The sequence below is a fragment of the Saccostrea cucullata genome, unplaced genomic scaffold, assembly GCF_032062105.1.
Source record: "Saccostrea cucullata isolate Sc308-1 unplaced genomic scaffold, CSIRO_AGI_Scuc_v1 ctg447, whole genome shotgun sequence".
In the NCBI taxonomy this organism is placed as follows: Eukaryota; Metazoa; Mollusca; class Bivalvia; order Ostreida; family Ostreidae; genus Saccostrea; species Saccostrea cuccullata.
Genome location: NW_026923999.1, coordinates 53084 through 70648, shown reverse-complemented (window position 1 = coordinate 70648; position 17565 = coordinate 53084). Strand labels below are relative to the sequence as shown.

The 17565-nt window shown below is 35.3% G+C and overlaps 1 protein-coding gene across 3 annotated transcripts; it reads left to right on the top strand.

Moving 5' to 3' along the window:
* The first annotated feature begins 210 nt into the window (after nucleotides 1–210).
* Nucleotides 211–17276, top strand: LOC134265433 (methionine--tRNA ligase, cytoplasmic-like). Of its 3 annotated transcripts, XM_062747639.1 has the most exons (26): nucleotides 211–395; nucleotides 1651–1741; nucleotides 2038–2116; nucleotides 2222–2347; nucleotides 2601–2676; nucleotides 4664–4779; nucleotides 5994–6125; nucleotides 6914–7014; nucleotides 7253–7369; nucleotides 7716–7919; nucleotides 8201–8290; nucleotides 8564–8750; nucleotides 9387–9544; nucleotides 10117–10129; nucleotides 11184–11279; nucleotides 11618–11735; nucleotides 12054–12187; nucleotides 12320–12399; nucleotides 12615–12746; nucleotides 13091–13195; nucleotides 13470–13653; nucleotides 13876–13974; nucleotides 14292–14348; nucleotides 14561–14770; nucleotides 15120–15206; nucleotides 16909–17276. In XM_062747639.1, exons 1-26 carry the CDS (start codon nucleotides 293–295, stop codon nucleotides 17068–17070), a joined length of 3057 nt encoding a protein of 1018 aa, XP_062603623.1. In that variant the 5' UTR covers nucleotides 211–292; the 3' UTR covers nucleotides 17071–17276. The 3 variants fall into 3 exon arrangements, with proteins under 3 accessions (XP_062603623.1, XP_062603624.1, XP_062603622.1); XM_062747640.1 differs by lacking the exon at nucleotides 10117–10129 and having other exon boundaries at nucleotides 9387–9557; nucleotides 14561–14764; XM_062747638.1 differs by lacking the exon at nucleotides 10117–10129 and having other exon boundaries at nucleotides 9387–9557.
* Nucleotides 17277–17565: the final 289 nt, after the last annotated feature.

Here is a 17565-nt window from a genome sequence, read left to right as displayed (position 1 = left end):
CCTCATACATGTATATGTATATATCAAAACAATTAGAACATGGTAAACGATTAACAGACTCAACTTTCCTGATTCTTGTGATTTTTCTGGATAATTATTTTATTTAAACAGGAGTCTTTAAATTATGGTTAGGTGTTATCGCCCATCACCGTTCTTTGCGACATTGCGAATTTTGATCGGGTTCGAAGTCCTGTTCATTAACGTGTTTAGGTTAGTGGGCGCAGACATAGTTGACAGACACCGTGGGTCATTTGATTTAGGTGATGAAACCGGATCAACAGCACTAGAGAAAATGAAACTGTTTACAGATCAAGGAAATTTTAAGTCTTTGAAAGTGATAGCAGCTCTGGAGTTGACTGGACTGCCCTATACACTCGAGAAATGCGGTCATGAAGGTACAGTATGTCATCTGTTTACCAATGTATCTAGTAGAATCAGTACACTTAGCTGCGTAGCTTGATTTACCCACCGTAGCTTTTTCAGATACATCGGGTAGCTTTATTTAGCTTCTATGCAACATTTCACAATTTGATTTTTTACTTTTTATTTAAAAAAACAAAAAACTGTGATTGTAGTTTGTAGCACACCTTTGTACTACTATAGTTCACCAACCAGTTGGCTGTGGCTGATGCCATCACTGTGTAGTAGATAAAATACATAAAGTTATTGTTTCAATTGTTTATCTTTTATATTTGAAATAAACTCAAATAAAATTGTAAACAAACAAACCAGCGACATTGATTTATATTTAATAATATTCCCTACTGGTCATGTTGGTTATGCAAAAGTATTAAAAGAAATATTCTGAACAGAATGACAGCAAATAAATCCTCTCTCCACCCAACCACCCCCTAGCTCTTAAAAAAAAGAAATGGAAGAAACCAGAATCTCTTTACAGACTTGTGCTGTTTTGACCCTGGTCATTGACCTTGTTAGTTCAGTGGTTAGAATTAGTTTCTGAATTCTATTACTGTAAATCACTTTTTATTTGCTAGAACTTTATTGTCACATAATTATCCCTATCATGCTTATCCATGTTTTTATTTGATTCCTAATAGCTCTAAAAGAAAATTGATCTCATCAATAAGTTGTTTATATTTTGGGCACTAAAAGCTGGAAATGACATAATTATTAAATGAAAGATACAAGTTAAATCACGTAAATTGAAGGGAAATGTTCACCTACACTGTCGTGTCTCTTTAACACGTTTGTAGACCATTACTGATCGGCCTGTAAATTGTCAATGTTTGTCACTACAACATTTCACCTGTTCATGTGGGAGATTTCCTTTGATCTTTCATGTTCCTTTACTAAATGTGTGTGAATAAAAAAGAACTTGAAGTTATTTTTATTACCAAATAAAGTTTATTCTTGATGATTCAGTAAAAAGTTTCAGACTTGGAAATGGTTAGTGTGATTTTTTAAAAAGAGAAATTAAGATTTTTGTCTGACATGAATGTATCACATTTTAAAAATCTTTATAAAGTTTATTGTCTTATCTGGATAAAATCATGTCATTATGAGACGATGCAGGTATTATAGGTTTTTCGTGGAACTAAGGGCATCTTGCACTCTTTTCGTCTATATTCACTATTCAGTGAATAGAACAGATTTACCTGTCCTGACTGATGTGTACCTTTCCTGTTACAGACCGTGTGGTTCCATACCTGTCCAGTCCCTCCCTACCTGTTCTAGAAGTCAGTCTTCAGAGGTTTCTCTTCTCCCCCAATGCTGCAACAAGGTAAGTTTAAACAGGTAGCATTCTATCTTGTCCCTCCTCACCTGTCCTAGAAGTCAGTCCCTGGAGATTTCTCTACTCATCTGCCACAAGGTAAGTCCCTCAGGTAACTTCAGGATGACTACAGACTATGATAAATAGTACCTACTGGTTCTTTCCCATGACATCTCTTTAAGTTACTCCTAATGTCATCTAATGGAGTCAAATTTGAATCCTGTATTGACTCTTATGATTTTGTACTTATGTCTATATTATGATAAGTGTCTGTTTACTTTATTCATTGTGTACTTTTTTACCAGGTATATATTAAACACAAAGTCAGAGGAGGATGACTACAATGTAGACAAGTGGTTGGAGTGGGAAAGTTCACAGCTTCAGGTCAGTAGGTCATAGTTAGGTCAAGGTCAAAGAGCTCTGAGGTGCAAATATACAAATAAGTAAATGAAACTCATTGATTTATGTACAGATTTGTTTGTATTTTAGCCCTACCTAGTTCGCTATCTTGTCAGTGTTATAGTTCACAAGAAACCAGACACAGAGTCTCTCAACAGAATACAACAGCTTCTCAAGTTCCTAAACGCTGAACTCAAAAGTAAATCTCTGACAAAGGTAATTAAAGGAATTGTGACCAAGTCACTGGTTCATCATATATGCTCTTTAACTTTTTTGTTTGTAATATATTGTACTAGCTGTGTTTCTTGATAAATCATCCACTGGGTTCATGAGATGTTGTACTTGGTATATTTCTATAAAACGTGAGCTGGTTTGGTGAATTGTTGTACTTGTTCTTGTTTTACTTTCAATATTTCTATAAATCTTTAGTAGTTTGTTTTGTGAGTTGTTTTACTTGTTATATTTCTAGATACAGGACTCGGCAGCTGACCTAGTTCTGTGGGGTTCCCTGTTCCCAGTGTTCAAGGGAGCAGCAGAAATTAAAGGTAAGGACTTCAGTTAGTCTCAGGTATCTTGAATCCTGCAAAATTTCGGGAAGATATTCAAGCAACAACAGCTTGTAAATATTTATGGTCTCCAAACAGTTGAAGTTCGTTATCTCGAACACCGATATCTCAAATACTACAGGTATGTCGAAGTGATTTGGAAATCCCAGTCACATATTGTTTAAGTATTTAACCCTCAACATCTCGAACCCTCAGATATCTCAAAGTTTTTAGCTCACCTGAGCCGAAAGCTCAAGTGAGCTTTTCTGATCACAATTTGTCCGGCGTCCGTCTGTCCGTCTGTCTGTCTGTCTGTAAACTGTCACATTTTCGACCTCTTCTCAAGAACCGCTGGGCCAATTTCAACCAAATTTGCCAAAAAGTATCCTTGGATGAAGGGGATTCAAATTTGTTCAATTGAAGGGCCATGCTCTCATTCAAAGGGAGATAATTGGGAATTAATGAAAATTTAGTGGCATATTTTAAAAATCTTCTCCTCAAGAACCACTGTGCCAGGAAAGATGAAACTTATGGGGAAACATCCTCAGGTAGTGTAGAATCAAATTTGTTCAAATCATGACCCCCGGGTGTAGGGCGGGGCCAAAATGGCCAACCAAAGTTTTACATAGAAATATATAGGAAAATTCTTTAAAAATCTTCTTCTCAAGAATGACAAAGCCATAATTCATCATATTTATATAGGAGCATGCTCAGGTAGTGTAGATTCAAGTTTGTTCAAATCATGACCCCCGGGGGTAGGGCGGGGCCAAAATGGCCGACCAAAGTTTTACATAGAAATATATAGGAAAATTCTTTAAAAATCTTCTTCTCAAGAATGACAAAGCCATAATTCATCATATTTATATGGTAGAATGCTCAGGTATTGTAGATTCAAGTTTGTTCAAATCATGACCCCCGGGGGTAGGGCGGGGCCAAAATGGCCGACCAAAGTTTTACATAGAAATATATAGGAAAATTCTTTAAAAATCTTCTTCTCAAGAATGACAAAGCCATAATTCATCATATTTATATGGTAGCATGCTCAGGTAGTGTAGATTCAAGTTTGTTCAAATCATGACCCCCCGGGGTAGGGCGGAGCCAAAATGGCTGACCAAAGTTTTACATAGAAATATATAGGAAAATCCTTTAAAAATCTTCTTCTCAAGAATGACAAAGCCATAATTCATCATATTTATATGGAAGCATGCTCAGATAGTGTAGATTCAAGTTTGTACAAATCATGACCCCCGGGGGTAGGGCGGGGCCAAAATGGCCGACCAAAGTTTTACATAGAAATATATAGGAAAATTCTTTAAACATCTTCTTCTCAAGAATGAAAAAGCCATAATTCATCATATTTATATGGAAGCATGCTCAAGTAGTGTAGATTCAAATTTGTTCAAATCATGACCCCCCAGGGGTAGGGCAAGGCCAAAATGGCCGACCAAAGTTTTTAAAGATATATATAGGAAAATTCTTAAAAAATCATTTTTTAAAAAATAGCAAATCCATGATTGGTCATGGGATTACTTTTGGATTTAAACTGTACAATAAAAGCCATTTTCTACTTTTTCCTACCCTTAGTGCTCAGGTGAGCGATGTGGCCTATGGGCCTCTTGTTCTTTGGTCCCATTGAGTTTGAGATAATGAGAATTGACTGTATAAATTTGATAAATGAGGATTCTTTTTATATCAGCCAATCTGCACAAAACAAAAAATGTAGATAAAAGAAAGCTTTAAAAGTTGAAAACAGGACAGACTGATCACTATAGGGCACCCACAGAGCGGGGCCCTAATTAATAATAATAGGATAGAACCCCCTCTGGAAAACAAAAATAAAAAATGTTCAAATTAAAATTAACAAGGTTTAGTTTGATTATATATGTAATTTTAAATGTCAAAGAGATTAAATATCTGCAGAAGAGAATACATGTATTCTAGTTTCCAATATTTTGTAATAAACAGCGTTGTTTTCTTTGAATGACAGGTTGGGAGAGCCAATACTCAAACATCAAGACTTGGTTTAACTCAGTGAACAGTCTGCCGTGTTGTCAGGCAGCTCTATCTAAAGTTATACCTGGGGAAGACACCACCTGTCTAAAGGTAAATCATCTGTATGTACAGTATGTCAAAACTTACTTACATGGAAAATTTTGTCACTGTCTAACATAAAATTATTGTTGACATATTTGTGTACTGTTCCAGGGCTCACTGAGTAACACATCCGTATGGTGCCTCACTGCTCTGTATTTTTTATACCCCCCGCAAACAAAGTTTGGGGGGGTATATAGGAATCACCTTGTCCGTCTGTCTGTCTGTCCGTCTGTCCGTCTGTCTGTCTGTCTGTCTGTCCGTCTGTCCATCTGTCCGTCTGTCTGTGCAATCGTGTCCGGTCCATATCTTTCTTACAGAGGGACATTAGAATCTACTACTCCACAGTAAGATTGCTCATGACCTAAGGGTGTGTCATGACCTTGACCCAAGGTCATTTGGGGAAGTTCAAGGTCACTGGAAGAAAAATTTCACGTGTCCGGTCTATCTTAGTTATGGATAAACTTGGTAGGTTTTCATTTCACACAAAGATTGCCCATAACCCAAGGGTGTGTCATGAACCTGACCCAAGGTCATTTGAATATGTTCAAGGTCACTGGAAGAAAAATTTCATAATTCGTGTCCGGTCCATATCTTTCTTATGGATAAACTTGGTAGGTTCTCATTTCACACAAAGATTGCCCATGACCCAAGGGTGTGTCATGACCTTGGCCCAAGGTCATTTGAGGAAGTTCAAGGTCACTGGAAGAAAAATTTCATAATTTGTGTCCGGTCCATATCTTTCTTATGGATAAACTTGGTAGGTTCTCATTTCACACAAAGATTGCCCATGACCGAAGGGTGTGTCATGACCTTGACCCAACGTCAGTTGGGGAAGTTCAAGGTCACTGGAAGAAAAATTTCATAATTCGTGTCCGATATCTTTCTTATGGATAAACTTGGTAGGTTCTCATTTCACACTAAGATGTGTGTCATTACCTTGACCCAAGGTCATTTGGGGAAGTTCCAGGGAAAAATTTCATAATTCGTGTCCGGTCCATCACTGATTTCACACAAAGATTGCCCATGACCCAAGGGTGTGTCATGACCTTGTCATTTGGGGAAGTTCAAGGTCCTCATATTCGTGTTTGATACATATCTTTATTATGGAAAAACCTACTTCTGAAAAACCCAGTGGGGGTATTTTGTCCCGTTTGGACAGTTCTAGTTTTTGATTTTATACATTGTTCAAATACAGGTATTGATTCCGTATTTATGTATTCCAGGGTTCACTGAGTGCTCAGCCTGTTCCTCTTCTGGAGCAGGAGACCAGGTTAGAAGAACCAGTCCAAAAGTCAAAACCACAGAAAGGCAAGATGGAAAAACCAGCAGAAAATACTGCAGCGGAGGAGAGTCTGGTAAGTTAGTATAGGAGTAAGACTCTGTAATCTTTGATTACTTTTATAATTGTTGGATATGTATACTACTTTCTATTAACCATTCAATTAAAAATCTGATAGTTGATTGGAGATTCATTTCAATTTTTGCATGGAAAAAGGATTTGCATGCAGTTACATTTGAAAGAACTTTATTCGGTAATAACCAATATTTGCCCCCCAAATCAAACTTTGATGGAGATATATTTAATTAAGTTTTTAAACAGGGGAGAATATGCTGACTTCAAAGCACTGAATATTTTCATAAGTAATGACGCCATATGTACGTAATGACATCACAAACATGACGTAAATTTCAGTGTTTTATGAATTTTACAAAAAAATGTACATATTTCGTCGATATTTTGAGTAAAAGTGCATGTGTGTTCATGCAGGATCAATATTTTGATATAATGTGTAGAATGATAATATCAATTAACTATGTCAATATTGTTCCTGAACAAACTTGTGCTCTATAAATTTTAAAGCTAAAATTGTGTAAATTTTGTCCATTTTGTCCTATTTCTGAAAAAGGATATAAAATCGGACTAGTTTGTGACGTCATAAAAACAAAAATTGTGAATACACTGCTTTGACACTATAATATTTTCTGTTAATTTATATTTCTCATACAATTTATTGAATTCAGCATATTTCAGGAAGTTTTCAAAATTTGACTTTTGTGGGGGCAAATATATGCAAAATACTGCATATAGTTCTTTCCACAAATCTGACTGATGTTCTTGAATTTATTGCCTCATTTTATAAAGCTTGTTAAAGAAGCCTCAGCAGAGGAAATTCAGACTGCCAAAGAATCTTGGAAGACCGGCAAGTCAAAATGTCCTCTACCCAGAGAGAGGAAACACCCCATGTAAGTACAGTAACAGAGAGGGATTGACATGTGTCTCCGAGAAAGATTATGTAAAAAATGTATTACATCAGAGCTTTCAGTAGATGAATATCAAATGTTAGCAAATTTGCACACAAACCAAGCTTTATGGTATTCATGAATTGAACTTTTTAAAATACTTTGTTTATTTTTGTTTTATCATTTTATACTGCATGGAACCTAAGTAAAACAAAAAATAAATCAATTTTCTTATTTTCAGTTTACCAAATTCAGGGGAGAGAAATCTTTTGATCACAAGTGCTCTCCCTTATGTAAATAATGTGCCTCACCTTGGTAACATTATTGGCTGTGTTCTTAGTGCTGACGTCTTCTCAAGGTTCGTATCCACCATCTGTTTTAAAAATAAGTAATAAATCTATCAACAGATACATGTATTCGAAAGTGAATCATTCTTTTGCATGTAATTAAAGAGTGATTCATGATTCTTGGCAAAAATAAATTTTGTGCATTCTTATTAAAAAAAAAAACAAAAAAAAAAAAAAAATTCTAAAATTCATGGTTTATTTGAATATAAAAATATTTGTTATCTAAATTTATGACAAATTTGATTCATACGTATTTCAAAAGCAAATGCATATGTTCATTTGGAATTCTCAAAAAAAAAAACAAAAAAAAAACCAAGCCTTTACTCAAATAGACTTAATTTCTCTAACATTCTACAGATACTGTCGTCTGAGGAACTATAACTGCCTGTACATTTGTGGGACAGATGAATACGGAACAGCCACTGAGACGAAAGCCATCGAGGAGGGGATAACTCCGCGGGAGATCTGTGATAAATACAACAAAATACACAGAGAAATCTACGACTGGTTCAACATCTCATTTGATAAATTCGGCAGGACTTCTATACCAGAACAGACTAAGTATGCATGGACATGATCAAAGTTTTAATACCAGCCGGTAGTGACAGCAAATGTTATACTGTGTTAAAATTCCTAGAGTTCAGAATAAAGAGGCTGGTTATTGAATACTCGTATAAATATTGTTTTCACAATAAAGAAACAGATGAAAATTTTTTAGTAAAGACATAAAAAAAACAGTTATCATACAAGTCATGTTGGTGACATCTTAATTTCTGCATTATGAGGATAAAGCATTTGGCAATGTCTAGATGTATTTAATAAAATGATGAACTTACTAACAGGATTGCCCAGGAAATATTCTGGAAGCTAGAGAAGAATGGATTTATACTCAGGGACAGTATAGAGCAACTGCAGTGTCAAAAATGTCTAAGGTAAGGGCTTCACAGTAGAGAATTCTCAGAAATATTTTTGAAATTTACAACTAACTTGTACTAGCAAATATAAAAATTGCAAATGTGTAACCTCCATAAAAAGCTAAATCACAAATTTGATATTAGAACAATGACAGTGTTGATTAATGTGTCTTGTGTGTGACAGGTTTTTGGCTGACCGCTTTGTTGAGGGCACCTGCCCACTCTGTGGCTATGACAACTCCCGCAGTGACCAGTGTTGTTTAATTTGTAATTTGTTAATTTCTGTGACAGGTTTTTGGCAGACCGCTTTGTTGAGGGCACTTGCCCACTCTGTGGCTATGACGATGCCCGTGGTGATCAATGTGACGGGTGTGGGAAGTTACTGAATGCTATCGATCTAAGAGACCCTAAATGTAAAGTCTGTCAGGGAATTCCAATGGTCAAATCTTCACAACACTTGTTTCTGGACTTACCAAAGGTAGGAAGTGTCAAGAGATTTGATTGGTTATATGTAATTAATATTTCTGGAATTACCAAAGGCAAGAAGTGTATAGTTTTGATTGGTTATTTGGAATCAGTGATAAAACAAGTTTTTTTTTTTATTATCCAAAGTCTGCATTTACATGTATATTTAATCAAAGCATCTAAACATACATTTAAGGAATGAAGCTTATTTCAACTTATGTTATCCGATATAACATAACTTGGGGCAGTTTACGCTTTATAAACCGCGAAGCGGTTTATAAATAAGCGTAAACTGCCCCAAGTTTTGTTATATCGGATAACATAAGTTGAAATAAGCTTCATTTCTTATAATTTAATTTCAATGTAGACAATGAGACAATATTTCCTCCAGAAAAAGGCTTCACATTGAGCATTATTTTAAAATTAACGTCAAGCGGAGTGATACGTTTTTGACGTAACTCATTGTGACGTAGGCAAGTTATGTTATACGAAATGGATTAAATCTTTTACCCAATCAAATGACGTGTTACAACTGAAATTAAATTATATAAAAATGAAAAAAAAAAAAAAGTTTAAATGATTTATTACCTGCAATTAAGACCTTTCTATGCATGTATATAGAAAAATATAATTTTAATTTCCTCAACAGATTGAGAGTAAGCTACAGACTCACCTTAACACAGTGTTTGATAAAGGGATCTGGACAAACAACGCTCGGGTCATCACGAACTCGTGGTTGCGGGATGGACTCAAACCGCGCTGTATCAGCCGAGATCTCAAGTGGGGCATTCCAGTACCCTTAGAGGGGTTCACTGACAAAGTAAGATATTAAATGGGGCATTGCTGTACCCTTAGAGGGGTTCACTGACAAAGTAAGATATTAAATGGGGCATTCCTGTACCCTTAGAGAGGTTCACTGATAAAGTAAGATATTAAATGGGGCATTCCTGTACCCTTAGAGAGGTTCACTGATAAAGTAAGATATTAAATGGGGCAATCCTGTACCCTTAGAGAGGTTCACTGATAAAGTAAGATATTAAATGGGGCAATCCTGTACCCTTAGAGAGGTTCACTGATAAAGTAAGATATTAAATGGGGCAATCCTGTACCCTTAGAGGGCTTCACTGATAAAGTAAGATCTCAAGTGGGGCATTCCTGTACCCTTAGAGAGGTTCACTGATAAAGTAAGATCTCAATTGGGACATTCCTGTACCCTTAGAGGGGTTCACTGATAAAGTAAGATATTAAATGGGGCAATCCTGTACCCTTAGAGAGGTTCACTGATAAAGTAAGATATTAAATGGGGCAATCCTGTACCCTTAGAGGGCTTCACTGATAAAGTAAGATCTCAAGTGGGGCATTCCTGTACCCTTAGAGAGATTCACTGATAAAGTAAGATCTCAATTGGGACATTCCTGTACCCTTAGAGGGGTTCACTGATAAAATAAGATAGAATAAGGCATTTTTGTAAAATACGGCATTTTTGTAATCTAAGAGGACAGCCAAAATATGGCTGAAATATTGCCGAATTGGCGTTAAACAATATAAAATCAGTCAATCAATCAATAATCTATGAAGGGTTTAACACAAAGTAAAATACATGTAGAAGTTTTTTCAATACCTTTAAATGGGTCAAAGACAAAATAAGATATTTAAATTAGGCTCTCCCTCTACATTAGAAGTGGAATTAACATTATGTTTAAGTGAAAAAAATTAATGGAAAGAGTAAGGAATCAGATTAAAGATTTAGTTTGATTAATTCAATTGGGTTCAGCTAGCATATAAGCACCGAATTCTTATTTTTGGATGTGGTCTGTCCCACAGCAGCACCTGTTAGTGGCTTGGTGCTGAGAAATTGAATACCATGCGTTATTGATTCCTAGGTGGGATGCCATCATTAAATGCTGTATTCACATATCAGGTGTTTTACCTGTGATTTTTTCAGGTGTTTTACGTGTGGTATGATTATTTCAGGTGTTTTACCTGTGATTTTTTCAGGTGTTTTACCTGTGATTTTTTCAGGTGTTTTACCTGTGGTATGATTATTTCAGGTGTTTTACCTGTGATTTTTTCAGGTGTTTTATGTGTGGTATGATTATTTCAGGTATTTTACCTGTGATTATTTCAGGTGTTTTACCTGTGATTTTTTCAGGTGTTTTACGTGTGGTATGATTTTTTCAGGTGTTTTACCTGTGGTATGATTATTTCAGGTGTTTTACCTGTGATTTTTTCAGGTGTTTTACGTGTGGTATGATTATTTCAGGTGTTTTACGTGTGGTATGATTATTTCAGGTGTTTTACCTGTGATTTTTTCAGGTGTTTTACCTGTGGTATGATTATTTCAGGTGTTTTACCTGTGATTTTTTCAGGTGTTTTACCTGTGATTTTTACAGGTGTTTTACGTGTGGTATGATTATTTCAAGTGTTTTACCTGTGATTTTTACAGGTGTTTTACGTGTGGTATGATGCTCCAATTGGATACATATCGGCCACAGCTTGTTACACTGACCAGTGGGAAAAATGGTGGAAAAACCCCAAACAGGTAACGACAAAAAGCAAGAAACGTTAACAAATCTCTCTTAGTTTCTTAATTTTATTTTTAGATAAACTTGGGATACCTTTTATGAAAATTAATTATATCCCCGCTTATATCCCCGCTCTGAAGGAGAGAGGGGTATACTGTTTTACCCTTGTGTGTTTGTCTGTCTGTGTGTCAGTAACATATTTGGTGGCAGTTTTCTAAGCAACTACTCATGCAGCTGCTCGAAATTTCAACACAATCTTCTCTTCTTGTTGCATGGTTACAATGCAGGCAGTACAGATTTTATATGATTATTACATACATGTACATAATTTCTTCATCTCTGTGCTTATTTCCAGGTTGAGCTGTTTAACTTTTTGGGTAAAGACAATGTTCCCTTCCACTCTGTGATATTTCCCTCCACACTCCTGGGAGCTAACGATAATTACACAGTTGTCAACCACATGTCAGCGACAGGTAAGAATATATCAATATACAAATACATGTATAAGTTTATTTGTTTTTCTGACAGCAGTGGCTGTTCTTTTGCTCCTCTAATCTTTGTTAGAGCATAAATGGAAATTCATGATACTGCATCAATGAAAAAATGATGGAGGATTTTTGTATAAATTCCAGAAGCTGCTGTAATTTATGCGTATCGTATATTGTATGTGCACTTAAATAAGTTGGCTTCATATTTTGAAGGCTTTAGTGTAAATATTGATTTAAAAAACACTTAAGTCCTTATTAATACTGTAGACATGACATAGATTTTATTTGGGTGTCTTATGATAGAGTACCTGAATTATGAGGATACAAAGTTCTCCAAGAGTCGAGGGACAGGGGTGTTTGGTCACATGGCTAAAGAGACCGGAATCCCCGCCGATGTCTTCAGATTTTACCTGTTGTATGTACGACCAGAATCACAGGTGAGTGTTGTATGTACGAGCAGAATCACAGGTGAGTGTTTGTTTTTAAATGAAAATCTGCTCACAACTTACATTTGTTTTGATGCAGTGAATATTGGTATTTTTATAAAGATAACTGGTCTAACTTTATAGGACAGCAGTTTTAGCTGGGACGATTTTCAGCTGAAAAACAACAGTGAACTTCTGAATAACTTAGGAAACTTCATCAACAGGTAACGTTTTTATATAAAGCCTTCATGTACAGGTTTTATTTGAATTGAAGACAACAACAGTGGTAGAATATTTGACATGAATTAAAATCATCATTATATGAACAATATTATACAACATGTATAAGGTGGCTCTGAACAACTTTAGAGGAATATTCTATGTTGCAGGGCATTAAAGTTTGTCAGTAATAACTTTGGAGGGCTGTATTATGTTTCAGGGCATTAATGTTTGTCAGTAATAACTTTGGAGGAGAGATTCAGGAGATGAACCTGACAGAGGAAGATTTCCATCTGTTGGCTCTAGTCAATAGAGAACTGCAGACCTACATAGACAACATGGAGCAAATCAAGTAAGCTAGCACCATTCCATCAATCAAGTAAGATAGCACCATTCCACCAATCAAGTAAGATAGCACCATTCCACCAATCAAGGAAGGGCAGTTGTGATAATATCATTATTAATTAATTACAATTTTCACAGTCCCAAGATTTATGTGGAAATGTTCATTTTTTTTAAAACCTGTTTAAAATTTTCAAACTGGAAGATGTGTACAAAGAGTCACTACAATTGATCACTTCTCTGGATATTTGGATAACAATAAAATGGCAGGTGTTTTACATAAATATTGAATAATGATTAAATTGTTATCTTTGGAAAAAAGCTGTTTTAGATATACCTCCATATTTATTTCAGGTTGAGAGATTCGATCAGAAATATTCTAAGTATATCAAGGCTGGGGAATCAGTACATGCAGGCCAACAAACCCTGGGTCTTAGTGAAAGGCAGTCAGACAGACAAGTAAGTTTACATTAAATTCTGTAGACATACTTTTTTTCCAAGTATCATTAATTTAGTCTATGAACGTAGTCAAAAAATTTAGTTTATGAATGTAGTCGCAAAATTTACAGACTGTCAGAAATATTCTCAGTTTACTTGAAGTACCATCTTAAAATAGTGATTTCCTGGAAATATGACCCGTGGAGAAAAGTACATTTATGGTCAAAGAATGTTTTTCACAAGAAACAGGGATTAACTTTTTTAAACAGCCACTCTTTTCTCTGATTTTTTCCAGAACTCGTGCTGGTACTGTGGTCAGTCTCTCTGCTAACTTGGCCACTCTTCTGTCCGTACTCGTCCAGCCGTACATGCCGAGGGTCAGCGCGACCATCCAGGATCAGCTGAAGACGCCGGACGAGTGTAACGTCATCCACCGGGTGTTTGTGTGTCATCTCCCACCGGGACACAAAATAGGCAAGGTACGTACAGATCTACTGTAAATAGGCAAGGTACGTACAGATCTACAGTGACACTAGTCTGCTTCTCAAAAATACTTGGAGCTTGTGCAAAATAAGAAAAAATGATTTTAAAATTAATTAAACAATACATTTAGGAAGATAAATGATAATGGAAATTTTGGGTAAATTATTGCTCTAATTCTTGGACCTGAATCTTTAGGATGTTAATATGTTGGTTTTCAGCCCAGTCCTCTGTTTGAAAAAATAGAGGCTTCCAAAATTCAGGAGATGAAGAAACGATTCGAGGGGGAACCTGCTCCGCAGAAATCCTCCTCCAAAAAAGTGAGTGAACTCAGAATAACTTAACACATAAATCCTTCAAAAAAGTGAGTACACAAGAAATCATTGGACGACTCAGAATTCAAAAAGATTAAAGATATTTTCACAATAATTGGAGTCTTTTGTTAGAAAATTTTACAAAGCAGAAAATATATAGTTATTGTGGCATCTTTGAGTACTTTGATACATAAGCATTCATTTGGTGAAATGTAAGTAGGATACAAGTAAGGGATAGGCTTTTAAGTTTTAGTCAAAACAGCAAGTAATTGAGACTAAAAATAATTAATTTTTTACTGAGCAATATCTGTATTAATTTGTAGACTGCTTCAGGAAGCACTGAGGAGATTCAGAAACTGAATGATGACATTACGGCTCAGGTATGTACACATGATTTTTTGTTTCAATGCAGTTCTTCATGTTTTGACATAAATAAAAGATTGCCTTCTTTCAAGATATGAAAAGTTTAAAATTTTGCATTGCATCACATTGGCTTCTTTTTGTATTAAATTAATATTTAGGTATGAACATGTTTGAAATGTAATACAAGTATTTATTGTCAATAAACAGTACATTGTATATTCTCTTTCAGGGTAATGTTGTGAGGGAATTGAAAGCTAAGAAAGCAGACAAGGCTGTGATTAATGAGGAGGTGACAAAGTTACTGGCCCTGAAGAAACAGTTAACAGACATCAGTGGAGAACCAGCACCAGGGGGAGGCAAACAAAACAGCAAACAGGCAAAGAAGGGGGGAGACAAACAGAATAGTGGACAGGCAAATAAGTCAGCAGCCAAGGTAATGGTATATTCTCAAGATTCAATTCAGATACTGTGAGATCACTAATTTTCACAGTGGTTTAATTTTTGTTGTTTTCAAGGTATAGAGAGACCCATGAATTTATGACCACTTTGAATTGTAAAATTTTATATATCATATACTAGTAAACATTTTCCAACTAAGAAATCAAATCCTCACAAACCAATATTTTTCCTAAAACCTTGAAAATTTGACTCCATGAAAATATGTGATTTTTACAGTATTGTGCTTAGTTTTATCATTTCAGCATCTAAAAAAAAATGCCTTGTAATTAATTTAATTGATGAATTACTTGATTTTGAAAAAAAAATCTGAAAACTTAATTTTTTGTTAGGAGAATAAGAAAGCTGAAGCACCTGCAGTGAATGGAGCTGTTGACAGTAAAGAAGTAGAGAGGCTAACTGAGGCTGTAGCTCAACAGGTATGGGACATAACTTACTAAAATCTCACAAGTTTTCGTTGGTTCTTTAACAGATTTATACTTAGAAGGAATTGTTTTTACTAAATCATAGCAAGAAATCGTTAGTTTTTTAGCTCTACTGGTCAGAGACCAGAAGAGCTTATGCGATAGTAATGCGTCCGTCGTCCGTCCGTCTGTCTGTCTGTCTGTCCGTCTGTCTGTCTGTAAACAATTTTTCAAAATGCTACTCCTCCTACAGTTTTGGTCCAATTTCAATATAACTTGGCACACAAGTAGACTACACTAAGATACATAATTCTGTATATCGATTTTTGATTTTGATGAACGGTGTTGCCGTGGTTACTAAAAATAGAAATTTCTGTGAAATTCTTTCAAAATGCTACTCCTCCTACAGTTTTAGTCTAATTTCAGTATAACTTGGCACACAAGTAGACTACACTAAGATACATAATTCTGTGTATCAGATTTTGATTTCGATGAACGGTGTTGCCGTGGTTACTAAAAATAGAAATTTCTGTGAAATTCTTTCAAAATGCTACTCCTCCTACAGTTTTAGTCTGATTACAATATAACTTGGCACACAAGTAGACTACACTAAGATACACAATTCTGTGTATCGGTTTTTGATTTCGATGAACGATGTTGCCGTGGTTACTAAAAATAGAAATTTCTGTGAAATTCTTTCAAAATGCTACTCCTTCTACAGTTTTAGTCTGATTTCAATATAACTTGGCACACAAGTAGACTACACTAAGATACACAATTCTATATATCGGTTTTTGATTTCGATGAACGGTGTTGCCGTGGTTACTAAAAATAGAAATTTCTGTGAAATTCTTTCAAAATGCTACTCCTCCTACAGTTTTAGTCTGATTTCAATATAACTTGGCACACAAGTAGACTACACTAAGATACACAATTCTATATATCGGTTTTTGATTTCGATGAACGGTGTTGCCGTGGTTACTAAAAATAGAAATTTCTGTGAAATTCTTTCAAAATGCTACTCCTTCTACAGTTTTAGTCTGATTTCAATATAACTTGGCACACAAGTAGACTACAATAAGATACATAATTCTGTTTATCAGTTTTTGATTTCGATGAACGGTGTTGCCGTTGTTACTAAAAATAGAAATTTCTGTGAAATTCTTTCAAAATGCTACTCCTCCTACAGTTTTAGTCTGATTTCAATATAACTTGGCACACAAGTAGACTACACTAAGATACACAATTCTATGTATCGGTTTTTGATTTCGATGAACGGTGTTGCCGTGGTTACTAAAAATAGAAATTTCTGTGAAATTCTTTCAAAATGCTACTCCTCCTACAGTTTTAGTCTGATTTCAATATTACTTGGCACACAAGTAGACTACAGTAAGATACATAATTCTGTGTAGCGGTTTTTGATTTCGATGAACGGTGTTGCCGTGGTTACTAATAATAGAAATTTCTGTGAAATTCTTTCAAAATGCTACTCCAAATACAATTTTAGTCTGATTATAATATAAATGTTGCATGCAAGTAGACTGCACTAAGAACATAAAGAGACTTAATCAAGGATAATTATTCTATTTATCTGTTGAAAAGTTTCAATTTCCAACTGCTTAAGTACTTTTCTCTTCCTTTGCTATAAGTACAAACCAGTAGAGCTTCAGTCTCGACAGAGACTTCTGGTTTTTAGTTTGAACTTTGTTTATTTCAGGGATTAAAAGTGCGGGATTTGAAATCCCAGAAAGCAGAGAAATCACAGATAGACTCCGAGGTGGCAGTGTTACTAGATCTAAAGAGACAGCTAGCAGTGGCCCAGGGTCAGGACCCAGAGGCCCTCACAGGGGGAAAGGGGAAGAAAGGCAAAAAGAAATAGAGGCCCTCAAAGGGTGAACTGGAAAAAAAGAGAAGAAAAGGCTAATTTTATAATAATTATAAAGAAAGGCAAAAACTGTAAAAAGATGGGATTAAGTGATGGACCTAAATAGGTGGATTGTTAAGAATGTTCTTAATACGTGAAAAAATTTGACTTTCAAATGATCATCAGGATGAAACACAAATAAACAAGGATATTCAATTATTGTTTTTATAGTCTAACTCTTGAACAGTTTCTAATTAACGGCAATAGATTTAAATGATTGAGATTTATTAGAGGTCTGGGGTACTTTTTTTAAACAAAGAACCGAAACAAAAATCACAGTGGATGAAAAATCTTGTGATCAAATCATTTACAACTGTTTCATAAAAACTAGCCTAAAGGAAGCAAATGACTTTTTAAGATGCGGAGCAGGAATCTCCTGAACTCAGATGGTAGCTTCAGTTGTCATTGACAACTGCACAGTCCATCCAAGATGCAGTAACTATAACGCTA